Source organism: Tachysurus vachellii, chromosome 6 (genome assembly GCF_030014155.1).
Source record: "Tachysurus vachellii isolate PV-2020 chromosome 6, HZAU_Pvac_v1, whole genome shotgun sequence".
Classification (NCBI taxonomy): domain Eukaryota; kingdom Metazoa; phylum Chordata; class Actinopteri; order Siluriformes; family Bagridae; genus Tachysurus; species Tachysurus vachellii.
Genome location: NC_083465.1, coordinates 11,192,762 through 11,219,522, shown reverse-complemented (window position 1 = coordinate 11,219,522; position 26,761 = coordinate 11,192,762). Strand labels below are relative to the sequence as shown.

The 26,761-nt window shown below is 38.0% G+C and overlaps 1 protein-coding gene across 1 annotated transcript; it reads left to right on the top strand.

Moving 5' to 3' along the window:
* Positions 1-25,359, top strand: adss2 (adenylosuccinate synthase 2). The gene is made up of 13 exons (XM_060872165.1): positions 1-215; positions 16,792-16,894; positions 17,292-17,360; positions 17,462-17,512; positions 17,859-17,925; positions 18,087-18,194; positions 18,558-18,639; positions 18,953-19,079; positions 19,777-19,931; positions 20,407-20,531; positions 20,740-20,837; positions 22,089-22,238; positions 22,653-25,359. The coding sequence occupies exons 1-13, from the start codon at positions 75-77 to the stop codon at positions 22,703-22,705; spliced, it is 1,329 nt and encodes a 442-aa protein (XP_060728148.1). The 5' UTR covers positions 1-74; the 3' UTR covers positions 22,706-25,359.
* Positions 25,360-26,761: the final 1,402 nt, after the last annotated feature.

The window sequence follows — 26,761 nt, the reverse complement described above, 5'->3', positions numbered from 1 at the left end:
GACAGCGTACAGTAAAGAGACGCATCGGGAAGTGAACAAGTGAGCGGCTGTAGGGCGCACAGGGACAGTCGGTCATGTCAGATAACGGGAGCACGGAGGCTCCGAACCTCGGTAACAAAGTGACCGTTGTGCTTGGAGCGCAGTGGGGCGATGAAGGAAAGGGCAAAGTGGTGGACCTGCTGGCCCAGGACGCCGACATGGTCTGCAGATGTCAGGTAACGGCACCACTAACGACATTAACGTCCGTGCTATAGGCTACTGTACAGCTAGCTAAGAAAAGCGCTCGCGCAAGCGCTCCACTTAGCATGCTGGAGATACATATATGTCTCATAAGACCTTCTGTTAGCACCGTAGCTAATCCTGGTGTGTGCTAGCTGACTAATTTACCTGTTATACGGATATATCTCCAGTCGCATCTCATTCAACCTCATGTTATGTTCTAGTCACCTTGGTTCGTTTAACTTTAACGCGTTTAGGGTCTTTTGTACTTTTCATATATTTCATCTACCTGGGAAAGGTGTGTAGTGTATTTACCTTTAAATGACTCTGATTCATTACATTAGAATAACTTGGTGAAATAGATATATAAGAAACAGAAGGATTTACCTTGTGGACATCATACAAGTAGAGAATGCATGATGTGAACAAATCTGTGCTGCTGATTTTGGTTCAGATCATTTTTCCAGTTATTTCTCACTCCTGAGCTACAGCCCATAGTGCTGAAGAGGTTCCTCTGGATGACTGGACATATAAAATGTCATGTATCTGTTAAAGAAACGATGAGGGTTGAGACAATACGTTTCATCATGTGGCTTTATCGGTGACAATAAGAATGACAGGCTAACTAAACAATAAACATAAACAAACTCACACTCAATTACTCAATTATTTGGATAGATTTATGATTTTTAATTGTTTCTTGTCCCTAATCAACTACTGGCCCATGTCATGTTTATTTCATTCAAACAAACAAACAAACAAACAAAAAAAGAATCATTAAATTGCAGTTGTCATCTGCCCTTTTAGACCTTGATTGGAAAGTATGTGATAATTATAGTAATAAATCTACCCCATTCATGTTTAGTACAACCGCAGATATGTTTCATATTCACCGTCTCAATCACTGTTCATGACTGTCAACGAGTGGTTGCATGAAATTGTAGTTTGGGCTAAAAGAAATCAGCCCCATTGTTGCTAAATGCTCGACTTTCCAAAAAGTTTTAAAATAATCTGCCTAAATACATTTGTTAATGAAAAATTGCCTGAGGTTAATTACCAAAATGTGATTTTGTTGAATTTTTACCCTTTTTTACCAGTCATTTATACCAGTAATCCATCTGTCTGTCTGTCTGTCTGTCTGATATTCTTCTTGAGTGTGATATCTCAAGTATGAGTGGTCTATGCCTGTAAGATTTAAATAAAATATATTATAACCATTGGATGAACTGATCCAATCTAGGTCAAGGGCACTGCAAGGTCAAATGTTTAAACAACTTTTTCTTTAACATCTTCCTTCTTGTTTGTCATACAGACTTGTTACTTTCACCCATTATGGACTTCCTTTTTGGTCCGGCCACATGTCTGTCGGAGATTTGAGATTAGTGCAATTTCTGAAGTATGACTGGTTGAATATTTGTAGGATTTTTTTTTCTCTAAATATTATTATTACCAGTTGATTAGATTTTGGAGTTGATCCAAACAGGGTTAAAGTCACAGCAAGGTCAAATGTCTTTAAAAGCTTTCATTATATTTAAAGCATATTTAAAGGTAGTTCTGGCATACAAATTAATAACAAGAAGGACTAGACTTCCTGGTAGGGGGGGAATTTTCGTAATGAACAGAGTATTGAGTTTTGATTTGTTTATTTTAAACATGTCACCGCTCTCAGATATCACCAGATACTGATTTAATACTGATGTTCTCATAGAACATTGTCTTATTTGTGCTGCAAAAATATCAGAGGTGTATGGTGAGATTAGAGCAGTGTTTATGTGGATGAGCTGTGCTGTCGTGATGTCAGTCAACATCACACCGCCTAAATGAATTTTAAGCCAATATCAAGCCCAACGTGATACCTGGTATCAGATATACACTATTTACTCTGATGCAGGTTAAATGTGTTTATGAAAATGAAAATAGTTCATCCATACTTCTTCTACATCTGCTTATCCTTCACATGGTCACAGGGAGCATTGAGTCTATCTCAGGAGACTCAGGGCACAAGGCAGGGGAAACCCTGGAACGGGTGCCAACCCATTGCAAGGCACAACCACACACACACACACTCATGCACTACAGACAATTCAGAGTTGACAATCAGTCTACAATGCATGATTTAGGACTGTAGTGAAATCTTCAGAAGCTTTCAGAGATCTTAACACATTGGGGGAAGCAGTATTCAAACACCCGACCCTTAGTACCTTTTTACAGCCTGAAATTACAATCGCTTGTTATAAGTAAAGGAATGAACTATGACAGAACATGCTGTTCTTGACAAATAATTAACAACAGGGTGGTGTGATGACCTGAAGATGATTTTTTTATTTGCAGCCTGCATTAAATTGTATAATTACTTTTATTCTCAATTAACTTGCCAACTCTAGAAGTGATTTATGTATTTCTTTATTTATTACAGACATCAAACTGTTTATCCTGTTAAAAGCTACATTTAAAGTTATATAAAGAACGTTTGTAAAAGATGTCAGTTGCTGTTGTATAGAAACTTTCATTCCCTCACTACTAGCTCTTTAATATATTACATGATCATTTACAGCCATAAGTATGTGGAAATCTGTTCCAGCATGATCGTGTTCCTGTGCACAACACAAGGTCCATGTCAAGGTTGGAGAAGAAGTGTCCTGCACAAAGCACTGGATATCTTTGAGATTAACTAGAATACTGACTGTGTTCCAGGCTTCATCACCCAACATCAGTGCCTGACCTCACGTATGCTCTTGTGACTGAATGAACACAAATCCCAACAGCCACGCTCCAGAATCTAGTGTAAAGCCTTCCCAGAATGGGGGAGCTTAGTGGTTAGCACGTTTGCCTCACGCCTCCGGGGTTAGGGTTAAATTCCTGCCTCTGCCCTGTGTGTGTGTGTGTGTGTGTGTGTGTGTGTGTATAGTTTGCATGTCCTCCCCATGCTCTGGGGATTCCTCCTGGTACTCTGGTTTCCTCCACCAGTTCAAAGACATAGGTTGTAGTATTGTTGGCATCTATAAATTGTCCATAGGTTTTCATCCATGGTGTTTTCTGTCTTGTGCCCCAAATCCACTGATACCTTGTCTAGAAGAAGCTCTACAGAAAATGGGTGGATGGTCGGATGGAGATACAATAAAGGATTACTAAATACACAAAAGACAATGACATCTGGATGTTTTTCACATGTCAGGATTCCTGTATTATCTATTCGCCATATGGTGTAAAAACAATGCCCTTATTATTATTTATGATTTCAATTCAGAAATTTGGTCATGTGTGCTTTGCCACAACAAGCCAAACATGCTTTTTTTATTACTCTGTTTTATTGCTTTGCAGAACAACACACCCTTCCCATATCCCCGGGTTTATTTTTCTATTTCTTGACAGCAACGAGTGGTGGAAAGCCGACAGATGTTCTATAAATATAAGCAGATCGATATGCACATCAAAACAAAGCCATGTTTACAGTTTGCCTCAATTTAGGATTGAATGTTCAGGATTACGATGTTAATGTAAGTTTCCAATGAAGACTGAATCAGATATTTATATGTAGGATGCTTTATTGGATCTTAAAGCATTTCACTGTAATTCATTTCAGAAGTAAACAAAGAATCATGTCTAGTTTCTTGACAGTGTTTGTGATAGGAACTGCGGATCATGACATAGACAGCACAAAGATAGCAATTCTGTTTGTCATCAAACTGTTTTGTTTTTCAAAAGGAGCCTTGTTTTTTATTTCGTGAGAACCCTGAGCAGTGGAAAAGATGATAGATATTCTATAAATATTGCAAATCCAAACAAAATTCTTTCTCACAATGTGTAGTTTGCTTTAATTCAGGATGTGGCAGTTTATCCATAGCGGCATACACACAAACTTTATTAGGAGTCCTACAGTATACTAACAACTTTTATTTACAAATCAACCTTAGTGCTTTATGGCATGCATTCTGCAAGATGTTGGAAACATTTATTTTAGATTCTGGTCCAGATTAAGACAACTGTTGCGATGCGACATGGTGTATTATCACAATGAATGTAGCCGTTAGAAGCTGGGTACATTTCTGCCATGAAGGCATTCACATGTTCAGCAACAATACGCCAATAGGCTGTGGCGTTCAAGAGATGATTGATTGGTATTAACAGGCCAAAGGTGAGCTAGGTAAAAAACATTCCCCACTCCAGTACACCACCTCCACCAGCCTGGACTGTTAACACATGGTAGGTTGGGTCTTTGGTTGAATGTTGTTGGTGCCACATTCTGATCATACCATCTTTGTGCCTCAGCAGAGATCCTCAGACCAGGATATGTTTCAGATGTGATTGTTTGCTTTTGTTCAGCCTGTACCCACTGTAGCCGGGACTTTCTGTTCTTAGCTGTCAGAGGTGGAACCCGATGTGCTCTTCTGCTGTTGTATCCAAGCCGCATCAAGGTTCAACCTGTTCTGCATCCTGAGATGCTTTTCTGCTCACCACAACTGTACTGTAGCCTTTGTGTCAGCTCAAACCTGTCTGGTCGTTCTCCATTGACCTCTCTCATCAACGAGGCATTTCCGTCCACAGAACTGTGGTACTGTTGTGTCTGAAAATGCCAGGAGATCAGCAGTCATACAAACCCCAATTCCAATGAAGTTGGACATCTTTTTTATTGTTTTTTTGTAAATATTCACTTATTTTGAATGTAGTGCCTGTAATACGTTAAAAAAAAAGCTGGGACAGAGGCAACAAAAGACTGGGAAAGTTGAGAAATGCTAAAAAAAACACCTTTTTGGAACATTCCACAGGTGAACTTGTTTATAGGAAACAGATAAGCATCATGATTGTTTATCATCTACAGATCATAATGTCATAAAAAGATTCATAGAATCCGGATAAATCTCATCTGAGCTCAACTGAGATGGACTAATGCAAAGTGGCAAAGTCCACATTTTAAATTGGTTTTGTAAATTATATACGTCATGTCCTCCAGGCTAAAGAAGAAGAGGACCATCCAGATTGTTATCAGCTCAAAGAAAATAGCATGGTATGGGGTGTGTTAGTGCCCGTGGTGACATGGGTAACTTGAACGTCTGTGAAGGCACCATTAATGCTGAAAAGCACATACAGGTTTTGGAGCAAAACATCTTGTCTTTGTGGTGTATCTAATTAAATATTGGTCAAGTCAATGTTTTTTTTTTACACAATGTCCCAAATTCATGGGAATAACTCCACGTTGAACTCGTTTGTTTGGGTGTAGCAGAATGGCAATGCCATAAATGCACCACTTAGCTACAGAATTAACTTTCACCTAGTAGTTAAAATGGAAACTTTAGACAGATTTACAAGCCAGTTTTGGCTGGCCGTGTGTTAGAAAATGGTTTCGCAACCTGCATATGGTGTTTAAAAACATATATAGTTAAATCTACTTCTAATAACGAATATGTGATGTGTGTAGTATATTGTTTTACTTATGGGAATGTGTATAAACAATTGAAGGCTTTTTTTTTTTGAAGGTTACTGGTAAATGTACTATTTAGGTGAAGGGTATGTTTTAAATCCTTCATTGAACACAGTTGAATCCTGCTTTGTTCCTTTGTACATTGTATAATATTTTTGGCAATGTGAGGCAGTGTGTAGAATGCGATCAAGGCAGATTAATACGGTGCAGCTCATGCGATTGTTAGATTCCTTACCAGAAATATCTGGTTAATGATTTTGGTCATTTTAGAAAACAACTATTTATTATATTAAGCGTGAACCTCATGTGAAAAACTTATGGACTCAAAAAAAAGCTTAAATATTATTACACAAATAACTAAATTTTTTAGATATCGATACAGAGATATAACAGCCCTTCATGGATTGAACAAATCCACTGAACGGCTGTTATATCTCCGTATCGATATGAAATTTAGTTATTTGTGTAACAATATTTAAGCTTTTTTTTAGTTGACTCAAAAATGGCCAAATTGAATAAGTACAGAGTCTACAGACAAGAATGTACAAAGTATTGCAATGTATTATTCATCACGGATTAATAAACCTGCGTTAGGGATGCAACATTGTGAGATGTGAAATCAGTAAAAGGCTACTGTTATCTCTAAAGATCAGGAACAGACAAGACTTGTCATGTCGTAGCATTTTCTTAAACTAGTTCAAGTCAGTTTGCTAAATATTTGAGGTCAGTGAATGATGTCGATGTCGATGTGAATGTGTGTGATCGCACCGAAAGCCATCAGCAGCTCACTGAACAGACAGTGTGACACTTACATTATTCTTCAGTCTTCATTAACCAGCAAAATGAACTGCCTGGAAGAGTCAAACACCCTTAACTCTTCCTTCTCCTTATCATATAGTAGTGAGGAAATGAGGAAAATAATAATGATGTAATCGGTGTAAAATAGAGAAAGTATGGTGGTATAAATATGTAACTACTACAAGTTATTACTAATCTATTTTATTAAGTGTTTAGAAATTTTTTATAATGTATTTTCCTTCAGTCCTTTCTCTCTCTCTCTCTCTCTCTCTCTCTCTCTCTCTCTCTCTCTCTCTCTTATTTACACACTCACTCACTCACTGAACACTGTTACTGCAGTAACTGTTTTTTCCTGGGCACATGATTTTTTATGTCTTAGAGATCAGCTAAATTGAAATTTGACACTGTATTGTTTTGGTCCATTTGGGATTTGGGGCATAAGATACCTGTCCACGTGTTGCTGTTGATATCACCTTGACCCAGAACATTAAGTTTATCTCTTTGTCTCAATCTGACATGCAAAAAATCAGGCCTTATGATGCATAGTTTTGATGAATCAATTTTTCAAAGAATGCATTTTGTCCTTAAACAGTTCTGTTACGCTAACTGGATGTTAAATAAAGTGAATTTTGTATTAAAAAACCTTCTTAATAACTACGCTTAGGTACCGGTTTGTAGTTACTGCATGTAAGAGAGAACACAGCCTGTGCTGCTTTTTATACCAATGCCTGCACCAGCACTTTTCTCGGATCTATTTCTGACCGCCACAAACCTTTCTGCAGTGCTTGGAGTGATAGATACAGCGCTGTTAAGCATGAGCAAATCAACCTTAAATAACATTGCATAGTATCTGATTAGTTAATGTATTATTCTTTGACTTAAACATCGAATATAGCAGACAGGCACCAATACACAAACAGTGAGTTGTCTTTAGACTGTTAATATACTGCAGGTCAGGGGTTAAGTACTCAGCTAAGGAATATCCCAATCATAATCTGAATATGCAGTTAGGAATAAAATCCATACAGAATCGTACCCATTTCTAGTGGTGACAGAGTGAATCAGCATCAAATTAATTGATATTAAAATGTTTATTTCAATTCTATTCCTATTTCTAATTCGTTTTCCCTTAGTCTATTTCCAAACCAATATAACCTTAGCATTAGATTCAAAAGGACACGTTAATGCTTTATTTGAAAGCCGTGATTACGCATGTCGAATGTATCTAGTCAGGCAGGGCTGCTTTAACAGTATGACGTTTTCTCCTTTAACTGTACGCAAACGATGAAAGGCCACCTGTTGCTTTGGGGCGTAGCACATTCTAGCACATTTCTATAGAACAAGATTCACAACATACCAGCAAGTATATATTTAACATAGTCCTTGTACTGACATACACAGACAGATGAACCATTTCGTTTTTCTCAACAGAATTTGAATACATGGGAGTCGAGTTCCCCAGAACTCAGCCACTCGAATAAACCTGTATAACTTTAAATGCGTTACACGTACGACATTACATGTTAGGGTATAAATCTCTCCTTTATGTCAAACAGCATTGTCATAAGCTTTAAAGACCGCAGTGTGTTATGACTGATGCGCATTGCACTATTCCACTTCATAAATGCTGGCTTTGTTTCAAAGACATTAAACCCTATTTCTACAGCCCCTGTAGCCTCTAATACCTGCAGCCTTTTAGCACCTCCTCACAGTTTTTCCATCCGGCCTGTTATAGTGGGGGAACTCTTGAAGGAACTGACCGCCCTGGACCCCAATAAAGCAGTTGGGTCAGATGATCTTGCTGCTTTTTTTATTAAATTGGTGTCACTGATCACTCACTGGTTTGGTTCTCAAATTATCTTTCTCACAGGGTTCAACGTGTAAGATTTGAAAACCTTTTCTCCCGGTCACCAGGGGTGTCCCCCAAGGCTCCATTCTTGGTCCCACACTTTTCTCAATTTATATTAATAACATTCCCCAGGCAGTTGGTAAATCACTCATTCACTTATATGCCGATGATACAATCCTTTATGCCATAGAGCCCTCCTCTGATACTGTTCAAGCTACCCTGCAACATAGCTTTTACCAACTACAGCAGTCTTTTACACAACTCAATCTCACTCTCAATACCTCCAAAACAAAAAGCATGTGGTTTTGCCGTAGGGGTACTACGCCTCCTCCTGCCCTTAACATCACCACCTGCAAGGGGGCTATTCTAGAACAAGTCACTGCTTACTTACTTTACTTAACTACTTGGGCATCTGGTTGGAAACTTCAATTTCTTTCTCTATTCACATATCAAAGCTGCAATCTAAGGTCAAAGACAAGCTTGGTTTCTTTCACAGAAACCGCTTTTCCTTCACCACTTCTGCCAAACTTATTCTTATTCAAATGACCATTCTACCCATGTTAGATTATGGAGACACTATATATAGTGTTGCTTGCAAGTCCACCCTATCAAAACTTGATGCTCTTTACCATTCTGCTATCAGGTTTGCCATAAATGCTCCTTTCAATACACACCATTGTGTTTTATAGTCATCGGTAAACTGGCCCTCCCTTCACAATCGCCGTAAAATTCACTGGTTCACCTTCATTTATAAGACGTCACATATAACACCCGATCCTCACTTCATTTTCAATGAAGCATTCTTAAAACCAACTCTGCGTTTGGTCTTGCATCTTTTCAATCTGCTGCCGCTCGCGACTGGAATGCTTTGCAAAATACTCTCAAACTGGATAAATTAATTCCAATTTCATCCTTTCAAAATATTATATCATATTTGTTCACGGATATATGCAGTTGCTTCTCTACATAATTTTGTTTTAAAATGTAATGTAATTGTTAACCTGTATGTATTTTTAATGTTTTGTATTTATTTTAGCCCTACTTCCCTTTCCCTAAGTGGTTATTCCACTTGTCAGGCCGCCATTGAAAATAAGAACCTGTTCTTAATGACTTGCCTGTAAAAATAAAGGTTAAACAAACAAAAAAAAACAAATTGGCTGCAGCACAATAGATCTGAAATGAAATAAAGACATGCTTGGAATTTTGTTGTTCTGTAATACCTCTAAGTCACAGGCTCCCCGTGACCCGAGGTAGTTCGGATAAGCGGTAGAAGATGAATGAATGAATGAATGAATGAATGTAATACATCTAGATGTGTACCATGTTTACTTTACCATCACTATTCACTCTTTTTTATATATATATAATACCAAACTTTGTGCTGTTTAAGGTACTTAGTTATTGTACCATTCTGATACGATTGTCATTTATTTTCTACTATCACTATGATAGTGTTTGGCAGTATTAAATAAAACTTAAAGTTATTTGTTAACTGTTTATAAGAATCTCAGTTCTTTATTCTTGCTCATTAACATCATATTGAAGCATATTCCACACAATAGCTGTCGTAACGTCCCTTTCATTAGTTTTCACCCCCTTGAACTTTTCCACTGTTTACCCTTTGACTCACTTCATTAATGCCCTCCTAATTCTTCAGTGGCTGAATTATGGTGCACAGACTTCTCTAGTTCTGACTGTGCCATATTATTTCCATTGTTTTTCAATATAATGGTGCATTAAGTGGTGAATATCTAGACACTTATATCAATCCTTTTCCCTACTTAAGTAACATGGGAAAAATATTTTGTAGATTGGCATGTAATCCCAAAGTCACATCAAGGTTGTAACAGTGGAAAATGGAATTGTACAATGCCTAGAGTGTAGCCTTATGTGCTAAAGACTCACCTATAAACACTACTCCTAAACCCCAAATAAGCAAAAGATACAAAATAAAAACTGAGCTAAATATTCTGCTTAACCAGAATGCAAGTTATTGGAAATGAATCTCAGCTCAAATATGTCTTTTGTCTGTCATTCATAACATCACACCTATTATCAACTTATATTATCTACTAATCAGTGAATCTATCATTATACCAATCAATCAAAACATAATTTATACCAAAACTGAGTGTTTCCTGGGAAACTAATTTATGTAACTATGTGAATAGATTCATTTTAAATTGTCAGCCTTTATTTCTGACCTGTCTTATGTAGCTCTGGGTCTTTATGTAGCACCAGGCTACCGGAGGAACCTTGTTTCATTTCTTATGTATTATGTACTTAAATGATAATAAACTCTTAATGAACAGTGCAAGCATAATGTATAGAGTTCAGTTCACAAGAGTTCAGTTTGTGTAAGAATAGTTCCTGCAGTAATTCCATTGCCCCTTTTCCACCAGAAAGAATCGAGTGCTGGTTCAGAGCTGGTGCTGGTTCAAAGTTGGTTCCACTGGCGATCTTTCTAAGAACCGGTTTGCCTTTCCATGGGCTAGAGAGCCATCACAGTGCCAAGTGTTACGTTACTGTATACAACATTATACAGCACCGTTAGCGCAGCAACGGCAAACACATCAACAATGGCAGATGTTGCTTTACTGTTAATGCTCATGGCTTTGCGAACCTACATGTAATTTGTAAAAACGGAGGTTGCAATTGAGAAAGTACATAACATTATTTTATCATTAACACAGAAAAATGGTAGCCTTAGCATGTAGCTACCTACTATCATGTGTGCTGATAATTGATCATATTGCGGTAAAGTAAAAGTGTATTAAACATCGTTATACTTAAGGTACATTATCAACGGCGCTAACAGTTACCCCGCCCCCCAGCCCCTGACCCAAGCGGTTCTTAAGTCTGGACCAGCAATGTTTTGGTGCTACTTAAGAACCACTTTTCCTGGTTCAGAGCTGGTGCTTTGGGTGTTCGAAAAAGAAAGAACTGATTTTAAATTAGGTTCTGGCTCCTAACCAGCACTCAAACTGCCTTGGTGGAAAAGGGGCATATGTGAAACTCTCGGCCATATCATAATACCCTGGCATTAACAAATTGTATGTCACTCTACTGGGACGGATGATCCCAATTAACTCTGAAAAAGCATCTTCTGTTCTGCTGTTATCCTTCACAAGATGAATTATTGTTCTCATCATATTGGCTCTAAACCTAAAACATGCCTAGGGAGCAAATCAGTCCATGTGGTAGCATGCTGTGCCAGTGGCTTGTGACAGGTTATTACAGGGATCTGAGTGGTGTGGCTCAGTCACTGTGTGTGATAAGTTGGCAAGCCTGATACTTATCCCACTCCAGGCATAGACTTTCTCCCCTCTAGGAACCAAGCTTATCAGTCACAGCTAGCTACTTTTAGCCTTTCAGGTTTGGAATATGGAAGTCAGCCAACACAGCCTGACGCCCCAATCCAGTGACAGTCATGTGCAGGGTAAAGATAAAGAACATATAAAAATGCCACAGGTAATTACTGTGTGAACATCCTGAATAAGGCTGCTTGGCTTTAGTGCTTCTGGAATAGGATTACTTTAGAAACAACTTGTAAATAAGTAAATATTAAAATCCAGTTATTGATCAGTAATTTGTTAAACGTGCACTTTTTTCATGTCCTTGTATCAAGATCCATGGTTCAGTTTCTATTCTTGGTTATGGTCTTCTTTAGTTCTCTGTAGTTGCTGCGATTATTACAGTTATATACATTTTATTATGATATATTTACAGAGCGTTTAACTGTTAGCTACATAAGAAACTTTAAAGATTCATTTTAGAGAGTCTATTTTCAAACAGTTTGGTTAAACCTGCTTTTGTTGATCTTGTACTTTTACTTTCTTGACATGTGGCATCCACACTTAGGTTCAGTTCGGGCATATTTCTTATGAGAAACTGAACAAACCTAAATGTATTGTTTACAGCTACCTTGTGAAATACAAAAGAGGTACCTAGTAGCCGATTAGCAAAGCAAGTACTAGTTACATCCACTCACCAGAGGCACCATTGACCTCTGCTTCTCCCATCCAAGCTTTTTTTCCGTTGTAATATCTATATACGTGTTTTGCAGGTCGTAAATAATAAGATGAAACCATAAACCAGTTTTCCTAGTCAAAAAGTAAAGGCGATCTAACTGAAAGTAGGAGTTAAATGTTGTGATCAGAGAACATGAAGAAACATTGGAGCACATGTGCAATAGGATTGACAAAGGAGGAATAAAATACAGAGAAAGTGAAAATCTAGATATATAAAGTGTCATAAACTTACCCAGTGATACAGGGTGGTATACAGGCCAAAAATGTATGTAAGTGAAAGTAAATTTAAGTTTAAAATAAAAAGTAAAAAAAAAAAAACCTGATAAAATTAGAGATTTTATGTTTTTTTTTGGGGTTTTTTTTTTGGGTTTTTCTTTTTTCTTTTTTCTGTTTAAGAACACATTTCTGCTGGTCATGTGCAGGTCAAGTTCTAGAGAAGTTAAGTGTCATGTAAATGAACGTTTTTTTTTATCAGATAGGATTTAACTTTCTGTTTAGTCAACTTATATTATCTACTGACGTCAACGCTAATGAAAATTACCATAAGCAAAAAAGCAATCTTCCCTGATTTCAATTTTATACAAGAATTTTTAACTGATAGCATGCTGATAGATTTTACTGGGGTAGGTCCAGATGTGTTTATCCTCTACTTCCACACTGCAGTCAAGAGCTGTATCTGTTATGTGGAGAATTTTTCTACGTTGACGAACTTGACTGGGGACTAAACAGACATGACAGAAAAAGATGTTCAACCCGAACACATTGGATTGACCTGTAACGTAGTCATTGGCTGAATCAGAAAAGAAAAGACATTTGTGATATGTAATGCATACATCAAGGGCAAAATAAAATGAAGTATTTACATTTTGTCCCTGAGTTATGAAGGAGAGGTGTTCCGATGACCCCATCGTTACTAGAACACATTGCACATTGCATGCATGAGATAACTGTGGGACTGAGGCGAGGCATCTCACAAGGAGTCAAGATGGCAGTCCAATGTATTGTACCAAATACGCTGCTACGATTGGCTGCTGCGTGAAATTTTAAATATTTTTACAATTTTGTCATACCGCCATCGGCTATCGTAAGGTCAAAAATCCATTAGTCGAACTGTTGTAACTCGGAGAGTATCTGTATTTTAAATGATACTCAAGTAATTATCAATCCATCCATCTATCCAGCCATTGTCTGTACAGTTTATCCTACACAAGGTTATCCTACACAGAGCGCCTGGAACAGATCCCTGGGGACTTACGGAGGGGGAAACCTTAGCCATGGTTCCAATCATACACACAACACACACATTCACAGACAATTTAGAGTTACTCAAGTACACAGCTTTACCATGCAATAACCTATTTGCATAAAACTGAGAAAATCTGAATTGGCTTGCTTAACCGTTGCTTGGTTGCCTGACAGCTTGTGTGACGTACGTACATAGAAACTGACTGGACACCTGGCATTTTATTGCACTCTAGTGTGAGCCCAGGGTCATCGGTCGTAAAATGTCCTCGTCATAAAATGATCAGGTGAGCAAAGCACCAGCTGATTTCAAAATGTTCTTCTCAGTTTCACAATCTACTTTGTTATTTGCTTTCAAACCTTATTATGTGACATAATGTTCTGGAGTCGCTGGGTAACATGAAAATGTTTCCAACTACAGTGAATGAAAGACTCCTGTAGCCACGGATTCACAACATATCCGAAGTCTGTAAAGCTACACTGCATTGTTCACACTGAATACACCATATGGCTCTTGTGGTTGCTACGAATATGTAACTACAACTAAAAAGGACATGCATCTCCCAGGTGTTGACCAGGAATAGATTGGCTCTTCTGCTAATTACGTACAGAAAGTAACATAAACGTAGACTGATTTATTGGATATGCTCAGTGAGAACAGCCCCAGACCCTCTGAGAGGTCAGAACTGAAGCCCTGACGCACGAGGACACATGATATCTGTACATGGGGACTTTTTTCCACCAAGGTTATTTACGTGCATGTAAATAATCTGTGTTTATTTTGCAATTAGGTACATTGTGGGTATATACATGATATGAGAAAGAAGTCTGTTTTGATAGTGGCAGCAGGTGGGGAACCAAGAAAGCAAGCTGAAATGGAAAGAAGGGAAAGTTATAGAAAGATTATGTTCTAATAGAACGGGTGGAAGTGCTGTGTTAGTGTTAGAACGTTTTAGCTGGATTTACAATTTATTAATCAGTGTATTACAGCTTAACATTCTAGTGTGTATATATAGCATGTAGTCTTTGTCGCTACTCTTTCTGTGCTTTATGAGGTGTCTGGATATGATTTATACCGGGATTTATGATGCTGTTTGCTAGTGATTATAAATATGAGAAATCTAGATGCCACCTTGGGGTAGGACTCATGTGTCTATGGAGTCCAGAAGTCTGACACATCTTTTTTTTCCACATATAAAATTGGAAATAAACAGAAAGATTTAGAATTTTAGAAACTTCTTTAAAACTTTAACTGTTTTCTTCAGAATGTGAAATATTTAATTTTCAGGATTATATTTTTATTTCCGGTCGTTTACTCAGATCATCATTGAGTCTCTAGCTAAGTCTGTGGTCATTCCTGTGCCAAATATCTCCATGCCTGTAGGCAGTATAATAGTCATGAGTTTGCATTATTTCTAGCTCCCTATTTAAATGGAAGCAAATGTGTGGTATTGAGCGTTTTAACTGCTAACGGATTTCCTCACGTGTGTTCTGATGATTTGATCTTGTGAGTCCGTGGAATGTCAGTATTGTAGATGAAGCTGCACTCGACTTGATTTTCTGATTGTCACTGCCACCATGTTGATGTTACAAACATCTATTAATCTTGCGTAAAATCAAGCAGTACATTTTAATCCAGGGAGGAAAAGAAACAAGATTTTCTCAACCACTGGTTCCCAAAGTGGCTTCTTGAACATTCTCATTAGTGTAATAAGAGCAAGTATTCAACAGCTTTCCCTTCAATAGCTTCCCTCCTGTTTTTCATACAGAGATATAACTTATACAATCAAGGAACTTGTGCATCAGTTTTTCTGTCAATCCATAGGCAAAGATTTTCCGTAGAGCAAGAGTTGATAAAAAGTTGTTGAACTTTCTGCAAATATGGAACGACTTGCTGCAGAGACTTCTGTAGCAGTGGGAGTGAAGACAGTAGAGCGCACACGATCTGTGGCAAAGAGCACTGCACACTGCTTCTCCTTCATCTCATTGATATGATACGATACCTATATACACTGCTGAAACACAAACGGCAAATCTCCCTCCAGTATGTTTTATTTTAGCAACAAGAAAACTGGAATTTTTGTTGCGGCGCCCAGCGATAAAGTTATTACTATGGCAACCAGAAGAAGGAACACCTATCCATGTTTGAATGTGTGATCTATACAGCCAGTATTTTGATATCTGACGTAAACAAATTAACAAGATGAACAAGACTCTGTTTCCCTGTTGATTTTGATGCAGAGACGGACAATTCCCAGCCAGAGTACTAGGGGGCGCTGGCAGGTGTACAGCTGTTCATTGTGAATGTCATGCGATCATGCCTCTTATGTCTTCACCTGCCCTTGATTACTCCTAACGTGGGTTGCTATTTATACCCTTCCTCTTGTGTCGACTATGTTGAGTCATTGTTCACAACGTGCTCACGATGTCTGCAGCATTCGGGTTTTGTTTCCATGTAATATGTAATTATGATGGTGCCTTTGTTGTAGTTATGCTAAACAAATTTTTGGTTTGTTATATGTTTTGCTCAAGTTACGTTGTATTCTATTGTCTTCGTGTAATAATCCAAGGATTGCATTCGTCCTGCGTATGGGTCTGTTTGACTACGTTCTCCTACGCCGTGACACCTGTTTTACTCATGAACTGAATTTGATTGGTGAAATCCAAACTTCACTAATGAAATAACACATACTCCTGTACTCAATAAATCAACTTGACTCAAATGTCAGTTTAAAAAATGTGTTCTTTGAATGGAAAACTCAGGAATAAATACAAATCTGTGGCTCAAATTTATAGCCAATATTACTGTAGGCATTATAATAAACAGATGAAAATCTGTAATCAATTAATTAAAAATAATGAATCATTTGTAAAGCAGAAACAAATGAAGCGTAGATCAGAGAGATTTTGTGTGGATGTGTTTTTAAGGAATGAGCTGGAAACATGGCTTTCTTCACACTGAAAATGCTTAATATGGACCTCGGTACAGATGAGTTATTGAACACAGAAAAAAAGAGCACAACGGTTTGCAGTGAGACTTAAAAATGTGCTGTGATTTGTTTCGAAGCTACCGAACAGCGTCGTCATCCAAGAAAAAAGAGGCTGTCAAAGTAGAATGAAGTACAGTTCTGTTAGATGTGTGCATCATTTGATTCACTGTAATTACTCAAAGGCGGCTCACATAAGGACGCTCGTGTTAATTCGTTCTTTTACTCACCTTTGCGTCCCTGCAGGGAGGCAATAACGCAGGACACACAGTCGTGGTGGACTCTGTAGAGTACGACTTTCACCTTTTACCCAGTGGCATTATCAACCCTAATGTCACAGCCTTTATTGGTGAGTAGTTCAACTTTTTATTTTTTTTTATTTTTTTAAATAAACAAGAAAATTGTACTGCAAGAACTTTTTTTTTTCATTAGACTTGAGTCATCTCCTGGATCGATTCATGCCGTTCCAGATTTATCTGCATTGACCCTATTTTACTAATGGCTCTGTGGATAATATGTCAGCAACTCCTGTGTTCGAGCAGGAGTAATCACACGACGCACTGCCAACCATTTAACTTTTAAATAGCAACCTATTTCATCATTCTAATTCATGAGCTAGCATGTTGTTTTCAGGCAGCACTTATTTCTCCTGATTTGTGCATGCGAGAGCTGAAGTAAGCTATGCATTATCAAGTCTGTTGCTGCCTATTACTGCGTCATAGCATTCATCTGGTCTCTTACCGCAGGTAACGGCGTAGTGATTCACCTTCCCGGCCTCTTCGAGGAGGCTGAGAAAAATGTGCGGAAGGGTAAAGGTGTGTTTGAGCGTTTACAAAATACAAACACGGCAGATCCTAGGCATGCCTCTGCGTGGGTCCGAGATCACTTATCGAAATCTTACTGTATGCCATTCCAGGTCTGGAAGGCTGGGAGAAGCGGCTCGTCATTTCTGACCGTGCTCATATCGGTATGTGAGGAATCTGTCTTTTGTCATCCATTGAAATCAGGAATGATTGCTCGTAATACACCAATATTCCACACCTGCTTTGCCTCAGTGCCCACATTCATGAGCTTATTAACACTTTAGAAGAATTTATAAGATATTTATAAGATAATATAAGAATTTATAACGAAAAGCAGATTTTTATTTATTTATAAATTTTTAGGTTTTAAAGGTTTTCATCCATTCACACAGTTGTACATTCTTTTAGTTAAATGAGCTAAAGCCTTTAATTCAGATAATGTAGTAGTAGTGCTAGTTGTAGTAGTAGTAGGAGGAGTAATCTACACACTTATGTAATCTTTGTCCACAGTGTTTGATTTCCATCAAGCCGTGGATGGAGTTCAAGAACAGGAGAGGCAGCAGCAAGCCGGCAAAAAGTAAGCGCTGTTTCTGCCACTAAATATTGCAGACTAAATATATCAGTTGTTTCTTATCTTGTATCTCCTCTGTTTGCTGCAATGGCACAAGAAACAAAATACAACATAAAACATGACTTTTCTTCTGCTTTTCTTAAGCCTGCCTTATTCTGTCTTTTCAGTCTAGGAACAACGAAAAAGGGTATCGGGCCTGTCTACTCTGCAAAGGCTGCTAGGAGCGGCCTCAGAATATGTGACCTTTTGTCTGACTTTGAGCAGTTCTCAGAGCGGTAAGTATGACTCCGTTCACTGATGCATGTACAGTATAATGGTAATAGACATAATCCAACCAGGCAAGCTGGTTTATAACTGCAGCCCGTTTTTGACAAGCATTGTGAGATATAATGCAGTCTGTTGTCAGAGATTGTCTTTCAAACAAGTTTTAAAACCATTCTACCATTCAATGTTTAGGATGTAATATCATAGACTTTTTCTTTTTGTCTTTGAGTTTTTGTATGGATCCTGATTCATAGCTTTGGTCTACTTTAATGTGTATATAAGCGTGTTGTCATATGAGCTAACAAACTCACAGCAAACTTTTATTGTTCCAATTTGGTGTATTATTAAAATTTCCGATGCCTTTTTATTTCTAGGTATAAAAACTTGGCCTCACAGTACAAGTGTATGTACCCGTCATTGGAGATAGATATCGATGGGGAGCTTGAGAAACTCAAGGTGAGCTGCTGATTCTCAGATTGTAATTTACTCAGCCAGCCTTGAGTTCCTACTGTAAGTGTCTGACCATGTGTATAACCTCTAGCCATAACCGTAGCCTTATGATATAGGCTTGACCTGCTTTGAGAATTTCTAGTCATGGTATGAAACGCTGAAGACATCAGTTCTGCAAATAAGTGCACACACATCACAATATGCTGCAATCACAATTAAAGAAAACATTTGAGATACAGACATTTTACATTTAGCAAAGTCCATGTGTAAAGTGTGTCTAAGCTTACTTATAGAGCAGTATGTTTTTTTTTTCTGTCAGGCATATGTGGAACAGATTAAACCCATGGTAAGAGATGGCGTGTTCTTCATGTACGAGGCTCTGCATGGTGCAGCTAAAAAGATACTGGTGGAAGGTGCCAACGCTGCCCTGCTGGACATTGACTTTGGTAAGTCGCTTGGGTCGACACGACAAGCAAATTCTACAGGAATTCAGGAGGCAAAAGTCCAACTCATTCCATTACTGACCACATGCAAGCAAAAGCATATGGTTTATACTAACAGGCAATATTAACTTTCACCTTGCTGGAAACTTGCTGGAGCGTCACCTCACAGCAGCAGAGAGTCTTTTACAGATCAGGCTCTGTGAGTCCTGGTGTCCACATGCCATGCTGCATGTTTGTTTGGAACATCGCTCACTTCCAGTATGATCACTAAGTTCAAGTGTTCAAGTGTTTGTTGAACCTCAGCACTGTTATGATGTGAGTACTGAAACAGCTTGGTACCTTATATTGGAAAACACATTTGTTTGGCTTTGACATCTTTCTGCTTTGCGACGGGTTCGTGAATGATGCAATGGCACTTACACTACGCTTAGATGAAGACATACAGAACAGCTTCACTATATTTTTGGAGCTGTGCTTCTAGGAAAAACAAATATTGCTTGGTTATTTTTGTTCAGCTGTTTTGTCCTTGAGGTGCTAATAAATTTGTAAAGTCGGCATATCTGTGTCATTTTATTCACGTTTCACATGAAGAATTGACTCAGTGAGACATTGAATGAAGAATTGGACTCGATTGTCCATTGTAAATTATTCTCCACTGTGATACACTTTCATATGATACAATTCTTTTTTTAAATTTCAGGAACGTACCCTTTTGTAACTTCGTCCAACTGTACAGTGGGTGGAGTGTGTACGGGCCTGGGCATGCCCCCTCAGAATGTCGGGGACGTCTATGGCGTTGTCAAGGCATACACCACTCGAGTAGGCATTGGAGCCTTCCCATCTGAACAGAATAATGTAAGCATCTCTGTTTGCTCAGCCCTCTTTTTGCACTAGCGTTACATTGTTCACTCACTTACATTGTGCACTCATCAACGTTAATGTCAGAAGAGCAGGAAGACACACCTGACATCATAGTGTCTTTTCAGAACTTAGCGCAAACATTGTCTTTTAAATTTCTCTAGAAGATGCAACTTCTACAGAAATTTCGAGAAAAAAGGCATTGAAGACATTGAAGGCTTCAAATTCAAGAATTCAACAGATTATAGTCAGTTTCTTCTGCCACAATTATGTTCCCAACCAAACGTTTACTGCTGTTTATGTTTATTGCAGCACCATCTAGTGGAGGATATAAGTATTTGGGAAATTTCCTTTGAGTATTTGCCTATAGGTTCATTAGTACAAATCTTATTTCGGTGTGAAGATTTGACACAGATTTGTCTGAATTGACAGTGACTCAGTGTTACTGTGTATTGGTTTACTGTTTTTTAAGGAAATTGGAGAGAAGCTTCAGACAAGAGGGAAGGAGGTGGGCGTGACCACAGGCCGCAAGAGGAGATGCGGTTGGCTAGATCTGATGCTTGTGAAATACGCCCACATGATTAATGGCTTCACTGCGTGAGTTTCCATCTCATCCTTTCAGTTTTTACTTTCAGGTACTGTATATGTTTCTAAAGCTCCAAAGAATCTAAATCATTTCTTATGAATACTATTTTTTTAACTATGTTTCCAAGTGAGCTGTGTACCTTTATACTTTTGTACAGTTGTGATGTAACAATATATTTGTTTTCTAAGCTGAATGACTTTAATCATGCATCCTGTTTAGCTTGGCTCTAACCAAATTGGACATCCTGGACGTCTTCCCCGAAATCAAAGTTGGCGTGGGTTATAAAGTGGACAACGAATTCATACCATATTTCCCAGGTGAGCAGGCAAACACACATAATGTTTCTCACAAATACTGTGTAATTAAATGTGTTATCGAACATTCCACTGATGTCAAAACAGCTCAGGGTGAAGTTCCTATGTTCAGGGTGAAGCTCCTATGTTTCCTGTTTGTTTAAAAACAAGTGCTATATTTTTTTCCAACACAATTTTAGTCTCATGGTATCCTTCATAAAATCAGTGCTACTGTGAGGCTTCAAATCAGTTTTGTACTTTGCTCTGGAATAAGAGCATCTGCCAAATGTAAATATACAAATCTAGTGGAAGAATGGAGGTTATAATAAAAGCAACAGGGTGCTTAAAATGTTAAACTGGAACAGGATGGTTAAAATGTTAAAGTGTGATGTGAAGGTGTGATGTGAAGGTGTGCACAAACTTTTATAGTGTTTATACAGGTAAGGTGAGTAAGAAAATATAGATAATATAACATGAATGGATAAATGGATGGGTGGATGGATGGCTATAGAGACCGATCGATCGATCGATAGATAGATAGATAGATGGATGGATGGATGGATGGATGGATGGATGGCTACAGAGATATAGATAGATGGATGGATGGATGGATGGCTACAGAGATAGATAGATGGATGGATGGATGGATGGATGGATGGCTACAGAGATAGCTGGGTGGATGGATGGATGGCTACAGAGAGATAGATAGATAGATAGATAGATAGATAGATAGATAGATAGATAGATAGATAGATGGATAGATGGATGGATGGCTACATAGATAAATAGATAGATAGATAGATGCTATTGGTTCATATGTGTACATTTCTCTTTTTAAATGTGATCTTGTTTGTCCAGAATTAGCCAGTCTTGTGTGAATCTAAACAGTGCTACCAGAGACTCTTCACACTTCTTTCTTACAGTGTTCTCTAGAAATATTGGCATCCCATATAAAACCAAGCAAAATATATAAAAATAATAACACATGCAGTAAGTGACACTAGAGAAAGAGAGCACTGAATCCTTTTTATTAACTTATTATTACTATCTTATGAAACTTGAGCTTGCTCTCTCCCACCAACAGAAGGAATTTCTTTTCTTTTTAAACATTCACACGGTGAAAAAAACCCCAAGGGATTTATTTTTTTAACGACATGACACTTTCAAGTGTATAATAAATTGCCTGTCAGGTCCTGTAACGGTTTGCTTATGATTGGTTTTGTCAAAATGTACTAGAATTCCATAAAGATGCCTAAAGAAACTTCATTTTGGCAGCAAATCAGGAGGTGTTACATAAGGTCGAGGTCCAGTATGAGACTTTGCCTGGCTGGAACAGCAACACCTCAGCCGCTAGGACCTTTGAGGAGCTTCCTGAAAATGCACAGAAATACATTCGCTTCATTGAGGAGTACCTTAAGGTGCCTGGTAAGAGGTTTTGCTATAATCATCTAACTTGAGTCAATACACACTTAGGTTTTTGATAACTGTTGTTATTTGTTTCTAACTGTTTAAGGAACATTACATCTCAAGTGGTTTTCACACTGAGTATGTTTTCTGCAGTCCGAAACAAAGAGTGATTGATCCCAGCGGGCCGCAGTGTTGGTCTGGCTTCAGTCACACTTGATTCTATTAAAACTTTGCATTTGTAGCCATCTTATATCACTCAGATCACCTCCTACAGCTAGTCTCGAGTTTGGTACTGAATCTCGGGTTTCACTGTACCAATGTTTGTATGCAAACTCAACAGTGTGGAAGCTTGTGTAATTGTCCTTAAATACACAGTGTCAGAGTTTAAGGCATCATTGAAGCATTTACTAACTATTTGTTTATCTGGGCCAGTGAAATGGATCGGTGTTGGCAAGTCAAGAGAGTCGATGATCCAGCTGTTTTAAGGGGCTGTTTGGCTGCGTGGATGCTTCTGACCAGGGCCTCTGACTCAGCACAGTGCTCTGGGCCTATCGTTGGAAGGTCAGAGACAGGATCCAGCCGCTCACCTCTCCACTCACTGCAGTTTCTCCTAAAAACAACAACATGATGGATTCTTTCTTCTTCACTAGATGATACGGTCCTCAAGAACTCATCATTTTCACTTCATAAGTTTGTTTGGAGGTCACTGTAGGACACCATAGTGGAAGGTCTTTTGGTCTTTAGGGAACAAACTATTGAACCTCACAAAAGCACCTGTTGATCATTTTCATGTAGGATTTTCTCAAAAGGACCTTCATCTATTCTTAAGAGTCATGTGTCTTTTGTTCTTTGTGTCCAGTTTGCTTTTTAATGAGTATTTAGGGCAGAATCACATCTTTCACTTACGCACACCGAGTGGTTAATATAGAGACGGAAGCTGGATGGAGGCCCTGATTTACTAGTATGCTAATACTAGTACTAATTAAACTAGAATAATTCATTTATTTCTAATTTCTATAGTGTCTCTAGGAGTCAGAACAACTAACCTTGATTAGCTTTAACAGGTTTGAACAATTTCATAACCAAATGCTAAGATAAGTTAAGATGTATAATATCGTGCCACTGAAGAATGAGCAGTATTTCAGTATGGACTCAATTTCGATTCCCTTTTTTGGAGTGTCGTTGACATGGATATTGGTTTCCAATTCAGGTTCCTATTTAAATGACACTCATTTTCTCATATGTCGTCGTTCACTTGTAATCGACATAGCACAGATCTTGTTTGTCTTTGACTCACTGGTGTGTTCTTTACTGCCCATGTATTTAATTAACCACTGTAATCAATCATAATTACACACACAGGTATACAAACGGTTGTTTAGTAGTAGGAAAATAATAATTTCTTCACTTTCTCAAGTATATGTTTACTATTAAATGGTGTGTTATTGGCATTTACCCTTTTGTGGACAGTGTAAGCATGGTAATGTAAACCTATTTACTTCTAACTTCTAACTAGTGTTGCACATGTCAGACAGGTTTGTCAGCAAGTTGGCATTTTTCAAGCCAACTTCATTTATGATTTGAATGTATTTCTAATATGAGACACACTTAGTTCAACTCTCAGGATTTTCTGGTGGTCATAACTGTATATTTTAATTTTAATCTATAGATTTCTGAATGGTTTGACTGCTTGTCTCTTTTCTCTTTTTGGGATTTGAGTAAATATTTAACAACTCGTGCCATTGTTCTTTACTCTACAAACTGTATGTTTTATCTTTCTTTTTCTTTTACACAATGTAGCGATAACACATCATATCACTGTTAATCAGCCCATGATTTTAACATTTGAGTTCGATTCAGCCGCCCATTTTTTTAAAATAACATTTAACGCCCATTTGCAAATCCTTTCATATCGTAACTGATGACATGTTCAGGTGCCATTTAGTGTGTTGATTAAGACTGTGGCCAGTAAATTAAGCAGATTGGGTAACACTTCCTACGCAACTTGATTTTATAATACAGTAAATGTATTCTTAGTTGTGTGTATGCCAGAATGTATTATTATATATGGAATGAGACTTGTGTGTAGACTTATATATAATAATCTGCTCCTGAAGAGTGCAACTGTAAAAGCATTACATGTCTGGGAGACCAGGAGAGCATAAATCGCCCTGCTCTGTGAGGTTCGAGATGCATTTGCAGTGTATTATGAATACAAGATTTTAGGAAGTGTTATTGAATTGTGGTTAATGTTCTTGGGCGTGTTTTTTTTTTTTTTTTTCTTTTTTTTTCTTTTCCTTTTTTAATCCTTGTTATAACATATCAGGCTGCATTTGGATGTATTCATGGAAGTGAATGTTCTTTCATTTTTGCTGCTCATCCCTGTAAGATTATAGGCGCTCACTGTTGATTATCCCTTTAACTTAACTTTAAATCACTGTATGTGACTCTAGGAATAATAGCTCTTATTGTAGCTTTCTCTTTCTGTGTCATATTTATGTCTGAGCTCTCACACGCATCTTTCACACTGCCTTCAATGGTGAAGAAAGTGTGCCTTGACAAACCAGGTACAAAAAATATATGTAAAGGGTTAGATACTGAACTCTAGAAGTTCAGATATTGAGTATTTACCAATAAAATATTTTAATACACACATTTTATATATAATGATTTGAATCCTCTTAGAATATTTGGAGGCTTGTAAAAGTCCCTGTTTCCCTTAACAGCAACATTTTTAACACGGCCAAGGGCATTAATAATTAAATAATTAATTAATAACTTGCCAACTATGTTCATGGTCTAAGCTTTAAATCTCTAGGTGCATTGGATTTTCTTGCTCTTTTATGAGTTGGATATAATAAGCCCTGTTCTACTGTTTCTATTATAGTTGCTAAAGAGATTTCTCTTTGTATTGTTCCCTAATAATTACTATTGCTTATTCTGATCATTCAGCTAACATGAGAAACACAGAACAAGTTTTAAAATAATTACTCTCTTTTATGGGCAGATGACTGCATGTTTGCACAACCATACACTGACTTCTGTTTTTCAAATGATTTCTCTTGAATTTTCTACTGTATTGCTCCTGTTTGGTTGATCTTTAACATGTAAATACAGAATGCAGAGCTATTGGTCTGTACTATAATATCAGTCTTATTGTCTGTGAAGGATGGGGTCATATGCTTAGCTGTAGAAGACGGAGAACACCAGTTGTGGTGCATGTTTTACTGGTGTGGTTACCAATATTCAACTTCCACAAAAGACAATTACAAAAATTTCAGTCAATAAATATGAGTTAAGATAAACATAGGTCTTTGAGAAGCAACGTAAAAAAACATAAGTGACATCATACCCATATGTGGACCTTCTCCAAATTGTTTCCACAAACTTGGAAGCGTGTAATAGTCTAGAAAGTATGCTTAAGTAGTTACCCGTCACTGGAACTAAGTGTCTGAAACATGTTCCAGTATGATGCTCCAGTGCCCAAAGGGAGGCCTGTGAAATTATAGAAATTATATTAACAATTAGAGCTGGAGTGAAAGACCTCGAATGGCCCTCAAAGAGCTCTGAACTCAACCCTGCTGATCACCTATCTGATGAACTGTATGCTGACTCCTCACCAAACATCACTGCTAAACTTCACTTGATATTTGTGGAATTGTTGCTTTATGAACACCAGTTAACTGTAAGGGGAGTTAAGAATCACCTGGAAACCTTCTGGTACATGTGTGTATGCAAATTGAGACCAAAGTCAAGTGACCATATGATGTAGCATTTTATATTAATACTATTGTCATACAGCCATCATTCCCTGGATCCTTCTCTTAGTTTTTAAATTGTCTTTAATTACGAGTCCTGGTGGTTATCCGGTTCATACTTGCGTACACAATTACGTGGTATATTTGACCCAGTGTTAAACTGCCAGAGACAGTGCAGACAGTCTGCACTGCATGTCTAATTAATGTGGACAAGGTGAAACTTCTAATTGAACGGCATATCACAGAATGGACAGGTCGTCCAAACAAGGTGATGCTGTCCACTACCAAGTTGAACAGTCTCTGTTTAAACAGGGACGCTCCTTGTCTGCCTTCCATGGTCACCATTCAATCTCAATATTAGTTTGGATTTGATCTCTGTGCATCTGGAACAGCTGATTCACAGTCTTGATCCTGTTATTCTCTGGAAAAGGGTGACACATATTTCTGGACAGAATAGTGCCGTAGTGTCTGCAGTTTCCACCTTTGAGCTTACACGGTCTGTGTTCTAGGGGATCTTGAATTCAGGACTGTCTTTTGTACAGTAGGGTTGCAATCCTCAATGTGCTTCACTCCAAGGCAAATCTAAAGGGGGGAGTGATGTCCTCAGCTGGGCATAGGACATGGATCGGCATGTCCAGCCAAGCAAGGAGGCGTGACGACTTTCCCAGCTGGGCAGAGAGATAAGGCAACATCTAAACATCCCCAGCAGAGCAGGGACATGCCCCCAGTGAGATGCCCCCAGCTGAATGAAAGGTGAAGTGACCTTCTCAGCTTCAGGTCATA

Coding starts and splice junctions, on each gene's coding strand:
- adss2 (XM_060872165.1), top strand. CDS start 75: ATGTCAGATAACGGGAGCACGGAGGCTCCGAACCTCGGTAACAAAGTG. Junction 16,895..17,291: donor TAATGTCACAGCCTTTATTG/GTGAGTAGTTCA, acceptor CTCTTACCGCAG/GTAACGGCGTAGTGATTCAC. Junction 17,513..17,858: donor TTCTGACCGTGCTCATATCG/GTATGTGAGGAA, acceptor CTTTGTCCACAG/TGTTTGATTTCCATCAAGCC.